Source organism: Photinus pyralis, unplaced genomic scaffold, assembly GCF_008802855.1.
Source record: "Photinus pyralis isolate 1611_PpyrPB1 unplaced genomic scaffold, Ppyr1.3 Ppyr1.4_LG5, whole genome shotgun sequence".
Classification (NCBI taxonomy): Eukaryota; Metazoa; Arthropoda; class Insecta; order Coleoptera; family Lampyridae; genus Photinus; species Photinus pyralis.
Window position 1 is genome coordinate 34,572,625 of NW_022170596.1, and position 15,481 is coordinate 34,588,105.

Sequence of the window (15,481 nt, forward strand, 5' to 3'; positions counted from 1 at the left end):
ACCACTTGCCGTAGGGAATCTATGAAGAGTTTACGTAAACATGGATTTGCTTTCGAAGCAATGAATTTCAAGATTAAAGTGATTCCTCGATCTCCAATGGATACGATTCTTCCATTTGAAGCTTCAGGGCAAAATCGGAGATCATGAACGATCACTGTGCTTTTTCGGTGGAGATTTTGACAAATAATAAGATTCGTCAAAGAAGGAAACGTTTTCTGCTGTAATTATAGAGAAACGAAAATAAAGGTACGATAATGTCTCTGAATGGGTGAAAGTGGAACGTGAAAATTGTATTAATTAATTATCATCCAAAATCAAAAGCGCAATTTTGAATATATTCGCACATCATCAATCATAACTAAAAAATGAAAGTAAATGAAGTGCAAAAATGTTACGAATTGCATTTATTGAGACTGAATATTCCGTCCCCTAAACGCAATGCAAACTTTTTAACACAAATAATGAACCAACAAATCCAAGGTAGATCCTTTGAAATTTTCCTCGTAAATGCATATTTGGGTTAAAAGTTTTTGTTGTATTTCGTTAATCCCCCACATGCAAGAGGTACTTCTAAAACGTGAATGAAAGAAGGTACGACCACTGAAGTAGGCGATGCACATTTTAGCGACCCGAAATAGTAAAGAAGGTAAAGAAATGTTGGTCTCAATAACGAGATGGAATTCCTATTGTTGTTAGGATTGAAATGTTGCTTATAGACAGAGCTGGGCAGTATTCGATTTTGTAAATACTTTTTAGTATTCAAATCCTTTAAAGTAGGTACCTATTCAAATACTTTGTAATTAAATACTTTTATGGAAGCAGTATTTGTAATTATTTGTAACTCAAATACTTTCACAAATATTTAGTATTCGTAAAGTATTCGAATACTTCGCAAGGTATTTGAACACTTTAACCTTCCTTTTTACCAAAAATCGACTACACCAAAATTTCTCGGGAAAACGCTTTTTCTTATTCATTTTGGGGCGTAGAATCCAAAACAATTCGTACTTTTTCGATTAGACTTCTCAATCAAAAGTTATAGACTAGAAACCAATTTCGAAAGAAAATTTAAAGGGCTGTAACTTTTGAACTAGTAGCCCAATCTTGGAACTGTTTGAAATTATGGATTCTACAGGCCACATTCTATAAGAAAATTTTTTTTTCGGGTCGATCTGAGACAATTTTTTCTTCGGGGCTCAAAAAAAGGCAGTGTATAACCTTCCTTTTTTACCAAAAATCTACTACACCAAAATTTCTCGGGAAAACACTTTTTCTTATTAATTTTGGTGCGTAGAATCCAAAACAATTCGTACTTTTTCGATCAGACTTCTCAATCAAAGGTTATAGACTAGAAAGCAATTTCGAAAAAAAATTCAAAGGGCTGTAACTTTTGAACTAGTAGCCCAATCTTGGAACTGTTTGAAATTATGGATTCTACAGGCCACGTTCTATAAGAATTTTTTTTTCCGGGTCGATCTGAGACAATTTTTTTTCGGGGCTCAAAAAAAGGCAGTGTATAACCTTCCTTTTTTACCAAAAATCGACTACACCAAAATTTCTCGGGAAAAAACTTTTTCTTATTAATTTTGGTGCGTAGAATCCAAAACAATTCGTACTTTTTCGATCAGACTTCTCAATCAAGTTATAGACTAGAAACCAATTTCGAAAGAAAATTCAAAGGGCTGTAACTTTTGAACTAGTAGCCCAATCTTGGAACTGTTTGAAATTGTGGTTTCTACAGGCCACATTCTATAAGAAAATTTTTTTTCCGGGTCGATCTGAGACAATTTTTTTTTCGGGGCTCAAAAAAAAGCAGTGTATAACCTTCCTTTTTTACCAAAAATCGACTACACCAAAATTTCTCGGGAAAACACTTTTTCTTATTATTTTTGGTGCGTAGAATCCAAAACAATTCGTACTTTTTCGATCAGACTTCTCAATCAAAAGTTATAGACTAGAAACCAATTTCGAAAAAAAATTCAAAGGGCTGTAATTTTTGAACTAGTGGCCCAATCTTGGAACTGTTTGAAATTATGGATTCTACAGGCCACATTCTATAAGAAAATTTTTTTTCCCGGTCGATCTCAGACAATTTTTTTTTCCGGCCTCAAAAAAAGACAGTACTTTTTAGTTATTCAAATATTGGAGAACAATTTAGATTTGTTTAGGGTAAGTTTCCATTGTCACAAATTCAAATATAAAAATCCGACACAACTGAATACCGAACGATCCTGGAGTGAAACTTTTTGACTCGATAGTCTACGTAATTTAAAAACAATAGGGACCTTTCTTATATCCTTAAGACCATTTGATTATATTAGAATACTTTTGAAAGTATTCGAATACATTCTAAAGTATTTGAATACTTTTCAATGTACATATCTGTATCTAGTATTCGCTTGTGCTGGACGTAAAAGTATTTAGTATTCAAATACTTTTTGAAAGTATTCTGCCCAGCTCTGCTTATAGAGAAAACTTTCTTTACTGCACGATCTGCGTATTGATAAATCTAAGCTGATCACACAAGTAAGTTCACAAACAAAATATAAAATAAAAAGTTTTTCTTATCAGATATAGGTACACAAATAGATATTGACAGCTGGATATTTTTATCTAGATGAAGCTGTCGAACGCAAGTTAAAGGCGTGTGGATGAATAATTCGGCTTTTTAGAGCTTTTAGAGATATTCAAACCAGAATCAATTATCCTGATTTAATGATGCAGGTAATAAGATGTTAAATAGGGAGTTGCTGACACCAAAACCTACATAGAAAATTGTATTTGCATTAAAAAGCTATTTGCGAGGGTGAAAAACTTTCCATTCTATTTCGGAACCGTATAACATTCACTCTTGGAATATTCCGCCCGTAACATTCGCTCTCGAAGTGTTTGTCTTCGGAATTTTCGTCACCACGAAGAATTCGTCCACGACGAAATACTCGCTGACTAGGAACTTAGTGATTCTCATCCATTTCTGTGACAACATTTGATCTGATCTTATACCTAAATCGTTGGGTTTTTTTACAAGAAATTATGTTTTTATTCATCTATCTTCACAGTTAGACACTGATGGTATCCTTCTGGGATGTTTTACACTATGACGATCGTTGATGTATGATTGCAAAGAATATGGTAGATTGATAGTACTTTTATACCCAGTAACGTTTTGTTGTTTTGTTAAAATAAATCCGTAATTAAAAGCGATTCTAAACAACCACTGTTATCTAAACTTTTGATACAACCATTGAAATAATATTCTTTATTCAATCATAAGTACAACAAGCTTATGATGAGATTTAGTGTATTGTGCGAGGGAGAGTAAGTAATAAACTGACTGACTGATTTTAATTAAAATAAATTGGAGGAAATTTTTCTGGAACCAGCTTCCTTCACTTGAGGTGGGTTTCCTGCGTAGGAAAAACCTTCCGGAGAGGAATATTGCAGGACCAATAGTATTTCGAGAATGTTACGGGGAAGAATGTTCTTTGAGCGGATCTCCCTGTGTTACCTTTATATATAGATAATGTATACATGGTGGGGAAATAGTGTGTGGGTGAACTTTGATTTATGTCAATGATCAAAAGGTAATAAAATCCTACATTTGATGCGATAAAAAAACTTGGTGGTTCTATTTGAAAAATTCAAGTTACTTACATTGGATTGAAATTTTGAAAATTGACGGAATGATGATTTTTTAACCCAAAGAAGTTTAACTTGAGCCGTTCGGTGTACCTTTCATGATCAGTACCACTGCATAGTCAGGGCCTTCTAAGATTTATGTTAATTGCGATATTCCATTTTTACTGGACATCTATTTATATGCTGTGGCACTACGATCTGTCCGATGTCATATTGAAACTTGAGGTACTTTTTGTTTTTTAAATGCAATGTCTATGTTTTTTTAAAGATATCAATTTGCTGTAACATAAAATATGGTCATTTTGTAACATAACAGATACCGCGCGTCCCGAGAGCACACGGCATGCTAGATGTGATAACTTCTCCAAATATTCAAATTATCTCACCAAATAAAAAAGATATTGAGGTGACCATTTCGAGCGCACTGTATATGATGTGTTTTAATTGGATTTGCTTTTTTACGTGGTCTCGGGAAGTACCTACCTAATATTTGACCATCCAAATCGACGACACCATTCCAAAACTGATGCGAAGATCGACCAACATATTTGGGGGAAAGTTGTTTTATAATGTCGCTTCCCAACCTCGAGATTTTCAGTAGAGCGCAACGTTCATTTAGGTGCCTATATACGTTTAGGCATTGCATAATCTTATTTTCTTGTTTCAGTTGTCAAGGAGGAATACATTATCCAAAGCGTTTCACTTGTAACTTCTGATAGAAATCCTGCCAACTGAAGAAGCCTATGTCTTGCCGGCCTGGCCTGGACGTTGTCGACGCATTTTTATTTGGGATCAAAGGAACCAAAAGAAAATTGGCGCCAAAAATATGTATCAAGGTATTTATTCTTCAACATCATTCTTACACACAGAAAATTTATTTCAGAATAATTGTACGAACAACACTGATTAATTTTTCATCGTGTGGAAACCTCAGGTTGGGATACTGGAGAGTACCAGTCACTTGTGAGTACATCTAATTTCCTGTGGTAAAATGGTGACTGCACTTTGCTGAAGTGGTGACTGCACTTTGTGGGTGGACACTGAATGATCACACTGCACTCTGCGGATTGGCGGTATCAGGTGAGCAAGAAACAACTAGGTGGAACGATAACAAGTTCAATCGTAGGTGATATTTGCAAGCCCAGAGATGAAGGATTGGGAGAAAGAGTCTGCTTGAAAGGTGCAAAACAAATCTGTATGACCGTTTGAATTTTAATTTTTTTTAACTTTTTTTTCATTTCTTCAAAATAGTGGTAATTCCATTTGAAAAAAAAAATAGTTATGACACTTTGAGATTTGGAAATTTTGCTATTTTTTGTGAACACTCTGTATCTCTACATCCAACATTCTCATTCCCAAAGTAGTGCTTCCCTTTATTCAGATTAACATTATTAATCAAATGTATTTTTTAACTTTAAAATCAATGTCGCTACGATTCATCAAGGTGGTTCTTGCTTATGGGGAATTATTTGGAAAAAAATTAATAATTCGGCAAACCTTGGCAAAAAACCAATAAGTGAATATGTTTCCATGCAGAAGTTAAAAAATGACATCGAATCAACTAAAAATATACGGGGTGTTCCATTTCAAATAATTCACTCTCTATTAAACCTGTATAAATGGGACACCCTGCACATTCAAAAATAATTTCTGTAGATGGACGACCATCTGTTGACATTTGCACAAAAGGTTTTTTGATATTTTTTACCAGCTATAAACTAGGAAAGACCAACGCACTGTTGCAGGACCTATACGATCACTAAAAGTATAAAAATCCCGAAAATTGTTTATTGGCATAAATAAAATGAGCAAACAAATTGCGCAGTACCTAAAATTGGCAGATCCTGAACTATATAACAACCACTGTTTTCACCAAGTCCTACCCATCTAACCAATAAAGGAGGGTATATGTAATATCATACAACGACATGGCGGCTTGAAATCTTCTGCGGTACCTGAGGGTTACATTGAAGAATCTACGAAAAATAAAATTGATATTGCGAATTGCTTGGCGCTACATAATGAACCCTTCTTCTACTGCACTTTTTTCTGAACCAGAAGATTTCATTTTTGAACCTTCGGACATAACCTGAAATGTAAATTCCAATAGTGCGACAAAATGAACCTGTGAAGGGCAGGAAGTCACGGAATTGAAAAATAAAATTATCGTTATGATATTGTAACGTAAATGTAATTACGTGATCAAACAATACATTTCAACAGTAATTATTATTTATCACTCACAATTTATAACAATAATACTAGCAGGAGTGTAATACTTCACCTCGCGTCGATGTTAAAATTAACATTAAACACAATTCGATTTGCTTATATAACGCTTCCGAATGCTCCGAACAAACACGTCATATTTTACGGAAAGAAAACGTCACATTCGCCTTAGTTTAGCGCGGATGACTAATCGTTCATGGCGCATGGATGTCTATCGGGATTTATAGAATATTCACTCGTAGTTAACAAAACAATGTTACTATTATCGTATTTAATAACTGCGTTATAAATAAATGATTTTTTTAATTTTTTTGTACTAACTGACAGTACTAAACAAAATAAAAGCAATAAATAAATCGACTGCTAATGCGTCCGATAAACAATGCGACAATTACCTTATAACACTACGAAAAAAATCGACAAAGTATTTTACCACACAGGAGACCACCTTTAAGTTTAATCCTTTTTTAGATTTAATTCGAGATCAAAACCCTACAAGATTCGATTTAAACAAAAATTAACATCACAATAATGCAGATTATTATAATCTAAGATTCTAATCTAAGTTTGCAAGTAGCATAAAATGTCTATATTATCTACGACAAGAAAATACTTGGCGAACCACACTGACCAAAAAATAAAAGGAAGTAAGTTTAACACGATTTAATTTCGGTGCCATATGTCCGACGCCGCCTTACCCTACTCACAAAAAAAATTACTTCGCCTCTTTTTAAACTGAAAAGCAAAAGTGGATGCTTTTTGCCAAAACACTGAATAATAGAGAAAAAAATCTATCTATTTACTTTGTGTGTAGAATATTATTTTCGTAGTTTGTTCGCCTCGAAGCGCCTCACAGTACTTCGAAGGCGGACAGCTCTTTGATAGATGGATTATCATTTCTACCAATATATAAAGTAACTGCGTAAAAGATGAAAAGGTTCCGTTTCGTAGAGAGATACGAAGTGAATTTAGATTGTGGTAGCTTTAGTTAAACTAAACGGAAGGACAAAAATGTGAATAATAAGCAGAAAGGAGCGAATAGGAAGAATAAGTCAACAACAATGTATTGAAACTTCAGTGGCGAGGGATGGAGACAGCCAGGGGTGTTTTGATATGATTTTGACGGGTTTAGAGGTTTACCTTTTTATAGAAATTAATTGAAGTTTAATTTCAAGTGAATATAAGTGATCGACTATAACACATAACAGCGCGTCCTAAAATAACTGATGATAATGATTTTTAAATACATACTATTTAAAGGTAAAAAAGAGAATATTTTAAAGATAAAGCCATTATCCAATTACTAACCTGTAGTCAGTCAATATCGTACTGTCAGTTCATATTTGAACAAGTCAGCTATAAAAGTACGGTGCACCTCAAGTATTGATCGTAGGACCATTACTTTCTGTAACAAATAATATCGATTTGCGGATAATAAGCATAGATCGCCTGCGATACCCTATTAAATATCATGCTATTGTTAGGGTTAGGTTTGAATTTTAATTTTATTCTTAAATGAGTGGTTAATTTATGGAATATAAGGAATTTATGTATTACACTGGAACATATAAGTTATTTTAATTTTCACAGAACATCTTATAACAGAAGTACTTCAACTTTCACTTTACCCTTACGTGAAACTATTAAAAATAGTTCGTAAATTGTACAGCAAATGTATAAATCGGACACCTCTCTTTTTGTAGAAATCTTTAATACCTACATATAGTGTTGGCACATCTGAGTTGTATTACGAAAATCCTTCAGAAAGGGAAGACCCCATTTAAATGGCTCTTTTTTTACAGAAATAATACGTATTTTTCTGCCAATGCGTACCATTCGATACATCTCGTTTACAGTCTTCGAGGGGATCTTTAACAAATCCATAGACTTCATTTCGGGTTTTCTTAGACACTTTAACGGTTTCGGAACCCCGTGGCAGCTGCCGCAGGAAAAAAAATCGACGTCTGCGGTCAATAAAACTAAATCTCTGACAGCCCACCATATTTCAGTAGTTCCGTGTTTTGCTATTTTTGTACGTAACAGGGAAAAATCCATTAACTAAACGAAACAAGTGAAAGAAATAACGACGCCGCAATATATAAGACACAAAATTTTAATGAGGATCCCTTCCTTCCAAATATAACATTATTCAGTTTCACGCACTTGTCTTTCCATTGTTGACGCTTATAAAAAGTCGGACAAAAAAAATCTACCCCAACGCTAAGTAACCTTCTTTTTTTATGCACAAGATCATATTGCTAGGGATGTACACCATTAACAGGCTAATAAGTCTATAAAGGTGGTCGTTTTTTGTTGCTTTTTATATAAGGGAAGTTTTTTTTCATTATGTAGATGCTATACGAGCTGATGCTTTATATACATCCACGCGCTTTCTAATTGGAGGGTTTTTCTAATAGTTTTTGTTTATCTTGAAACTTCGCACGTTTAGGTAATTTATTTATTTTAAAGGGTTACTTTGTGTTTAGGTAGGTAAAGCTCTTAAATCTTTATTTCATTCTTTAAGCACAGTATGGTTTACGACTTTACGACTGAATTTTTTTTAGAAATCAACCTCTAAGACGCCGAAAAGGATTTAACATCTAACGGTAAAGCAATTTATAACCCTTTACTGAAATATAGAAATAACTGTTGTACACATTTTACGTTGAAATTATCTCTTTTTAATTTTTTTCGAGACCCTTTTCGATGGTTAAGAATTTCTCCTGCTATCGAGATAAAACGGAAATTGTACGCGTCCAAATGACTTTCACCAGGCAATTTTGGAATCGAGAGTGTATTACAAAAAAATGATCAAAGTCCTCGTGTGAGATCGAAGGGACTTCAGCGCATTTTTGTGTGGCAGATCAGTGTTTTATTAGCCAATATTGACGCCACCATCAATAAGATCTTGCCGAAAGCTACCACGTTCACTTTGTCGGTACCATTTTCTCACTTACCGTGCACTTGCAATTCGCGGTTTGAAGTTTTGACTCCACCATCAGTAAAATCCTTTGGGGGTTACCATATTCCCTTTGTCGACACCCACTTCTGATCACCCGCAACAATTCGGATTTGAAGTTTCGACTCCACCATCAGTAAGATCTCGTCGGGAGTTACCACATTCCCTTTGTCGATACACAGTTCCGACGTCCCGTTCATTCGTAATTCACATTTTGGTAGATTTCGCTAAAATCCCGGCATAAAATCGTATTCAACTTTTGGGTACTTCACATAGCTCGACCTTCTATTAGTGACACGAGAAAGAGAGACCGCGATTCGCGCTGTAAGAAACTTTTGGGCGCCCAAAGTCGACTACCCCTCGAAGCGCGCCGCGCAAAAGGTGGTTTATTTCGCCCCTAGGAAAAAAAACAAAATTCCGCCACGCAGGAGTTGTGCGCGTTGACAAGATCTTCCCGACGACACCAATTTGAAAACAATCGGAGAAAAACTGTAGAAGAAGATAGATAAAAACTGAAAAATCTCCAGGTTAGTATAATACGCTCGGGGATGGCGTCCAGATGTCGTCGACTCCAAATCTTGTAGCCCCATCCCTAACGTTCTTAATTACACGGCCCCGATAGTTACATGTACACTCCTTGTCTTTTTACAAGCGTTTTTCTACGGGCGCGCATTTACTGCCAGCCAGCCAGCCAGCCAGCCAGCCGACCAGCCAGCCAGCCAGCCAGCCAGCCAAAGTGAGATTAAAAGCTACTTTTTACAAAAAAAAATTTTTGCAAAAATGCGCTAAAAAGGAAAATATTTTCGGTATGTAATCTAAGGGATGCGATCAAATATGGCGTCTAGCATGTAATGAAAGGCAAACTGATGTGAGAAATTATTTAGGATGTTGTTTAGAGGCCCAACGTGTTAGAAGGGGTTCTGAACATTATTGATAAAATTCAAGGTATTACAATTGGACTACAAAAAGTTATTCCAGTAGTGAAAGACATTTGTGCACTTAGCTTTATACTACCCCGTTAGTAATAAATTATTTACCTACGTACTAATTACATACTGCTTCGCATTGGCCGTCTTTGAATGAGGGAGAAATCGTTTTTTGTGTACTCTTACTAGAATGTTCCAAGTTCCTAGAACCAAATTATTCTAAAAATGGATATAGGGAACTTGTTTATCACTTATCAGGAATCCTCAAAGTCTTGTTAGAAGTTTTCCTAGGAATTTTACTAAAGCAGGAAATAAGGATCTTCTGAGAAGGGTCCTTCGACATGGTACTGCGAATCTTCTAAAAAAGTTATTGGCGAACCTCCTATACTACAGATCTTCCAACTCAAAACTGTTTAAGTATGTATACAGGGTGTCTTTTTTGGAGCTTTAGTTTCGGGGAAAGTGAAATAGGTAGGTTTTTGAAAACTTGTATTTAGGAGTTACCCTGACCCAAGGTTGGTATATTACGTCACAGCAGCAGCTAGCTCTGTAGCCTTTTCCAAAGGAAATGTCCACATACTGGCAGTTTTCTGTTTGTCAAAGAATTCCACGACCCTTTTAATAATACTTCTAGGTTCTGAATGCACAGGTATTACAGGAGGTTCAATATTTATAACCTTACGCGTATGTCACATCTGTCACATAAGCGGTAATGACAAGATAACGAAATTTGAGTGGCTACCAGTGACATCACTAGCAGACGACTGGATCCCAATTATTGCAGTTACGAGGCAACCTGTAATATACTAACCTTGACCCTGACCACCGAATCGATGCAAAATATTTTTAAATTGGTAGCAGTTCCGGAAATACCAGAAGTAGCTAGTAAATTACCTTCGTTATTTTAAATGGCAACCCTTCTTTTTGGATTATATGTGAAATTTCAGTTAATTTGATACCCACATGTCGATACATGTTTATGTGTACGTTAAGGTGCGTACTGGAGATCCAAATTTAAGAAATTTCAAAGACTATGAATGAAATGACCATTTTCTTATTATACAATTACATTTGATAGAGAATCAAAATTAGAATATTTTGATATTCTTATAGCTATCTTTAACAGTTTTGATTTATTCCCCTTGCATTGAATTGATGCCATATTTTCAGATTTTCTTTTTAGTAGTCAGCAATGAATTTATGACAATCGAATTTTAAACAAACAAATACCATCATTGATTCTAAGCTAAATAATGAATTAATAAAAAAAGTAATAAAGTGATAAGCTAATTGGAAAACCCAAACATATGAAAATAGGATCACATTAGTTTAAAACCCTCCCTTCTTCAACAAATGCTCAAAATGAGCGCCTTCGTGTTTCAAACACAATTCAATTCATTACCTGAAATTTTTCTTGATAATATGAAAAAGCTCTAGGCATTGTAATGTTCGTCAACACATAATATATCAAACATGTAAAAATCGTGAAGTGAACCAACAATAAATTTGAATTTTTGAAATGAACAATTAAAATATTATCGATCACTCACACATACACAGCGAGAACTATTTATTACTTCGTCGTCGAAATTGGAACTAAATGAAATGCAATTAGATTTGCTTATATAGCAAACGCCTGGAAGAAAAGGAAAAAGGAAAAGAAAAAGTCTTACAAATCGCTTACGAGGTTCCTCTTCTCTGGGGTTAAAGCAACAGACCAATATTCCCACCCTGGAATACTACCTCCAGCACGTTGCGCACAAAACAACAGTCCAACCTATCAAGACCACGTCATTTTTGACCCAGGTTTTCCACGTACTCGTCTCCACGATTCCTTCTTGGCCGGGTCTTGTACCAATTTTCAAATCACATACTAACCGGAGTTCCCGGCCAAACAATACGGAAGCTGGACTTTCTTCTGCAGTTTCCTGCACTGCAGAACGGTTCGCCCGATACTGATCCCAATAACAAGTACCTCCCCATTGTCCTATTCATGCGGTTTCCTAAAAATAATTGACCACTATATTATACAAATCAAAAAACTTAAAACAACTTACAGTAAGTGATGTGAGTAATATTCTTCTCTGGTAACAAAGATAAGATCATCTCTCCTTGGAAAATAGCGTTTCAATTAGAAATATGAAAACAGATCGCTTCGATGGTCCAGTTGACTTTCTGGATCGCCCAGGTAACGTTATATTCGCGATGAATACAAAGTTTGGCGGAAGAAAAGTTCGTATGAATCGCGAATCCCAGCAAACCGGCTACAAATTTATTTATCGCCCGTCTGCGTGCGTGGTACTATGTCCAAACAAGCGTTGTGAACTTTTCTTTCTTTCAGGAATTTTATTTTGTGTATCGCAATAAATTTTTGATATTGTCAATCAATTAATTGTGTGTTTATCCGAGTCCTTTGTGCGACCCAGATAGACTTTTTATTTCAAATTTTTCTATTCTTGCCCAAGATTTATTTCAAGTGTGAATCAAAACTATTCCGCAAATTAGTATAAAGGCGATGCTACATTTGGGATCGGGATATATTTCTACAGCGGATTATGCAAATATGCATGCCGATGCGGATCATAGAAAATATCTTGTTTTTACCCAAAATCGTCCTGAAACCATCATTTTCATGCCTACTTTCGGTCAAGAAATTTTAATTTCCATGACAGAGGCAAAGCAGACTACGTTACCTGCTGCTTGTCACTTTACTGGCCGCATCTGTCACTTTACTGCATTTGTGACATTTCCAAATGTCTATAATGACTCCTGTCATCACTGACAGATTGACATTAATCAAAAGTTCTATATGAAAATTGAAATTTTATATTAAAATATGATTTCGGGTGAAACTTAATACAAAACTCGTCAGTAAAATGACATTACCTGACTTGGAAATTAAAGTACTCGACCCCAAAGGGGCCTCGTACTTCAATATTTCCTCGCCAGTAAGGTGTTATCTTCCTGACTTTTATGTAAATGACTATTGTGAGTGTCCTGAAATCAAATAAAACTAGTGTAATTATTAGTTCATTTACCTAATTACTGATGGGATGTTAATGAGGTTATCTGGGGATTACTCACATATCAGCTGATGATAAATTCCCACGATAGTTAAAAATGCTCCAGTACTGACTTGGTCTTCGTCAATAGACAGTTTATCTACGTACTTCTTCAAATTTAAGTCGGCACTATTGCCCATTTGGCAACTATACAACTATAAGAGATTCAAGGTTAATTACAATGGTGAAAACAGAAAAACAATTGACAGTCGCATTCTCTTATAATAACGAATAACTTTGAAGGCCCTTTATATCTAGTATACATATGTATGGTACGTCGGAATTGATATCACTAATCTAAACAGATCAAAAGTTAGTTCCGGATTAGTTGTAGGTACATGGTAAATATGGAAGCAACGCTGGAAGGAAATATAATAAAAATGCCCGACCTGAGGTACATTCCAGAAGCTAAAGGTTTGGGATGCTTGTATTTTGATCGTATGTCTAAATATAAGGAGAACGTAGCGCAGGTAGGTACGTTTTTTAAAAGTTTTTTCGGATCTTGTGACGGTTTCTGCAGGTGGATGGCCTCACCGGTTCAAAAGACACCTTCGCTCAACTTCTCAGTCGTTGCATTCGGGTAACCATAGGATTGAAGGAGATGGGCCTAAAATCGGGCGAGATTGTGTCGGTTTGCACTTTGAATCACCTTAACAGCTGTGTGCCGATGATCGCTTCCTTTTTCCTTGGCGCAATAATTTCAGCAGTTGACATCAATTTAAGAAGCAGCGAACTAGCTTTTTTACTCAAGCAAGCGCCGCCCAAAGTTATATTTGTGCAAGAAAATGTCGTGCCAAAAGTCGAAAGCGCTCTGGCTACCATTGGATCTGATGCAATTATTGTTGTTTTTGGTGATCATTCAGGACACGTTTCCTTCGCCGAGTTACTGAAAGATCGCTCGGAAGAGAAACAATTTAAACCAAAAGAAGTGGAAAATCTTTATGAGACGGTGTCAGTTTGTTTTAGTAGTGGCACATCAGGTCCTCCAAAAGGAGTTTGTTACAATCATTACACCATGATGTATTTAGGAAGTGATAAAGCGTACGTGAGTTTTACTATTCCGTTACGATATAACTAATAAACCTCTTCAGGCATGGTTCAAGTGACTCCGTGTTGTCTGTCAGTTTCGCAACACCTTATTGGTCAGTCTTTCTGTTAGGCGTGCATTTCCACATAGTCAAAGGAATCGCTCGATTAGTCTATCCAAAGTTTGACCCGAGCAACGCTTGGCGCGCGTTTACTTATCCGGTATGTGATTATCATTGAGGTATTGACGATTGAACAAATCTTATAGATTACATTTGGATTTTTCAATGTGGCACAAATTCTAAGCATGCTAAAAGAAGGCAGATCCAACAACATCCATACTGACAGTGTAACAGATATTATGATAGGGGGAAACACAATACCCGGAGAAAAAATTTTGGCAATGAAGGGGTTACTTCCTTATGCCCGCGTTCACCTAGTATATGGCCAAACCGAAATTCCTATGTCGATAGCATGTTTCAATCCTTTTAATCCGATTGATCTCAGATTTATTGAGGAAAAACCCACATCGGTTGGTCGCGGTGTCCCTGGAGTATGGTACAAAATTGTAGATCTCGAAAATGGTGCAGCACTTGGACCGAATACTCCCGGTGAACTTCGCATTAAAACTAAGATGCAAACAAATGGATACTACAACCTTGACTCGTCGCAAATATGGGATGAAAGTGGCTGGTTTAAATCTGGCGATCTCGCTTACTATGACGAAGATTTGTGCTTCTTCATTTTAGGACGTATCAAGGATATGTTTAAGTTTCGAGAATGGCACGTTATCCCCAGCGTTCTGGAAGGAATCCTGACTACTCACCCGGCTGTCGAAAATGTCGCGGTTATAGGTGTTCCACATGAAATGGATAGTCACCACCCCAAGGCGGTTGTTGTACTCAAACCTTCACATCAAAGTACAAGTGAAGAGGAGATCAAGAAATTTGTGGAAGAAACCGTAAGCGATAGCTATCGTCTACGAGGAGGAGTCAAATTCGTCTCCGAATTGCCATTAACAGTAACAGGAAAGATCAGCAGAAAGCAAATCAAGGAAATGTTCTCCTAGCTTTCCGCTGAGGATAATTTGTAAAAGTAATTATCACAAACTAGTACAAACATAAAAAAATTCAACGACACTCGCTTTTTTATAACACGAAACAAACGAATACGGGTCTATGCTTCAATTCGAGTTTGCTGTGACTCATTGTGTAAGAGTATTGAGTATACAACCCAGTTTCAATTCAACCATATCATCAAGGTAGAAATTGCATAGGATATTGAGGCTACAGCAGCGTCAATTTTATCTACATAATTTTTCAACACAACGTCCATGATTTTTAGTTTGTAACTATCAATAATAAGAAATTTACATTATAATTATAATTACACAAAAGAGAGAGGGTGAAGGGGGGGAGGTAGAGAAGGAGACAATAAAGGAGTGAAGAGAATGAAACGGAATTGGGGAATGGAGGAAATGAAGATCAGGTTCTGCATCATGCGAGGGAAGTAAAAAAAACGCTTTTGTGATACTGTACGAGAACACGAATTCGTGATATTGGTGGAAATGTGGATACAAGAGAAGAAGTTGAAAAGAATGAACAAGTTAAAAAGTAATCGTAAACGATTTACATAAAGCG

At 35.9% G+C, this 15,481-nt stretch overlaps 1 protein-coding gene across 2 annotated transcripts; it reads left to right on the forward strand.

Annotated features, from left to right (window-relative positions):
* The first annotated feature begins 12,882 nt into the window (after positions 1–12,882).
* On the forward strand, positions 12,883–14,980 carry LOC116172661 (4-coumarate--CoA ligase 1-like). Of its 2 annotated transcripts, none has more exons than XM_031489908.1 (5): positions 12,883–13,087; positions 13,144–13,285; positions 13,336–13,856; positions 13,907–14,063; positions 14,110–14,980. In XM_031489908.1, exons 2-5 carry the CDS (start codon positions 13,154–13,156, stop codon positions 14,908–14,910), a joined length of 1,611 nt encoding a protein of 536 aa, XP_031345768.1. In that variant the 5' UTR covers positions 12,883–13,087; positions 13,144–13,153; the 3' UTR covers positions 14,911–14,980. The 2 variants fall into 2 exon arrangements, with proteins under 2 accessions (XP_031345768.1, XP_031345769.1); XM_031489909.1 differs by having other exon boundaries at positions 12,896–12,986; positions 13,150–13,285.
* The last annotated feature ends 501 nt before the right edge of the window (positions 14,981–15,481 follow it).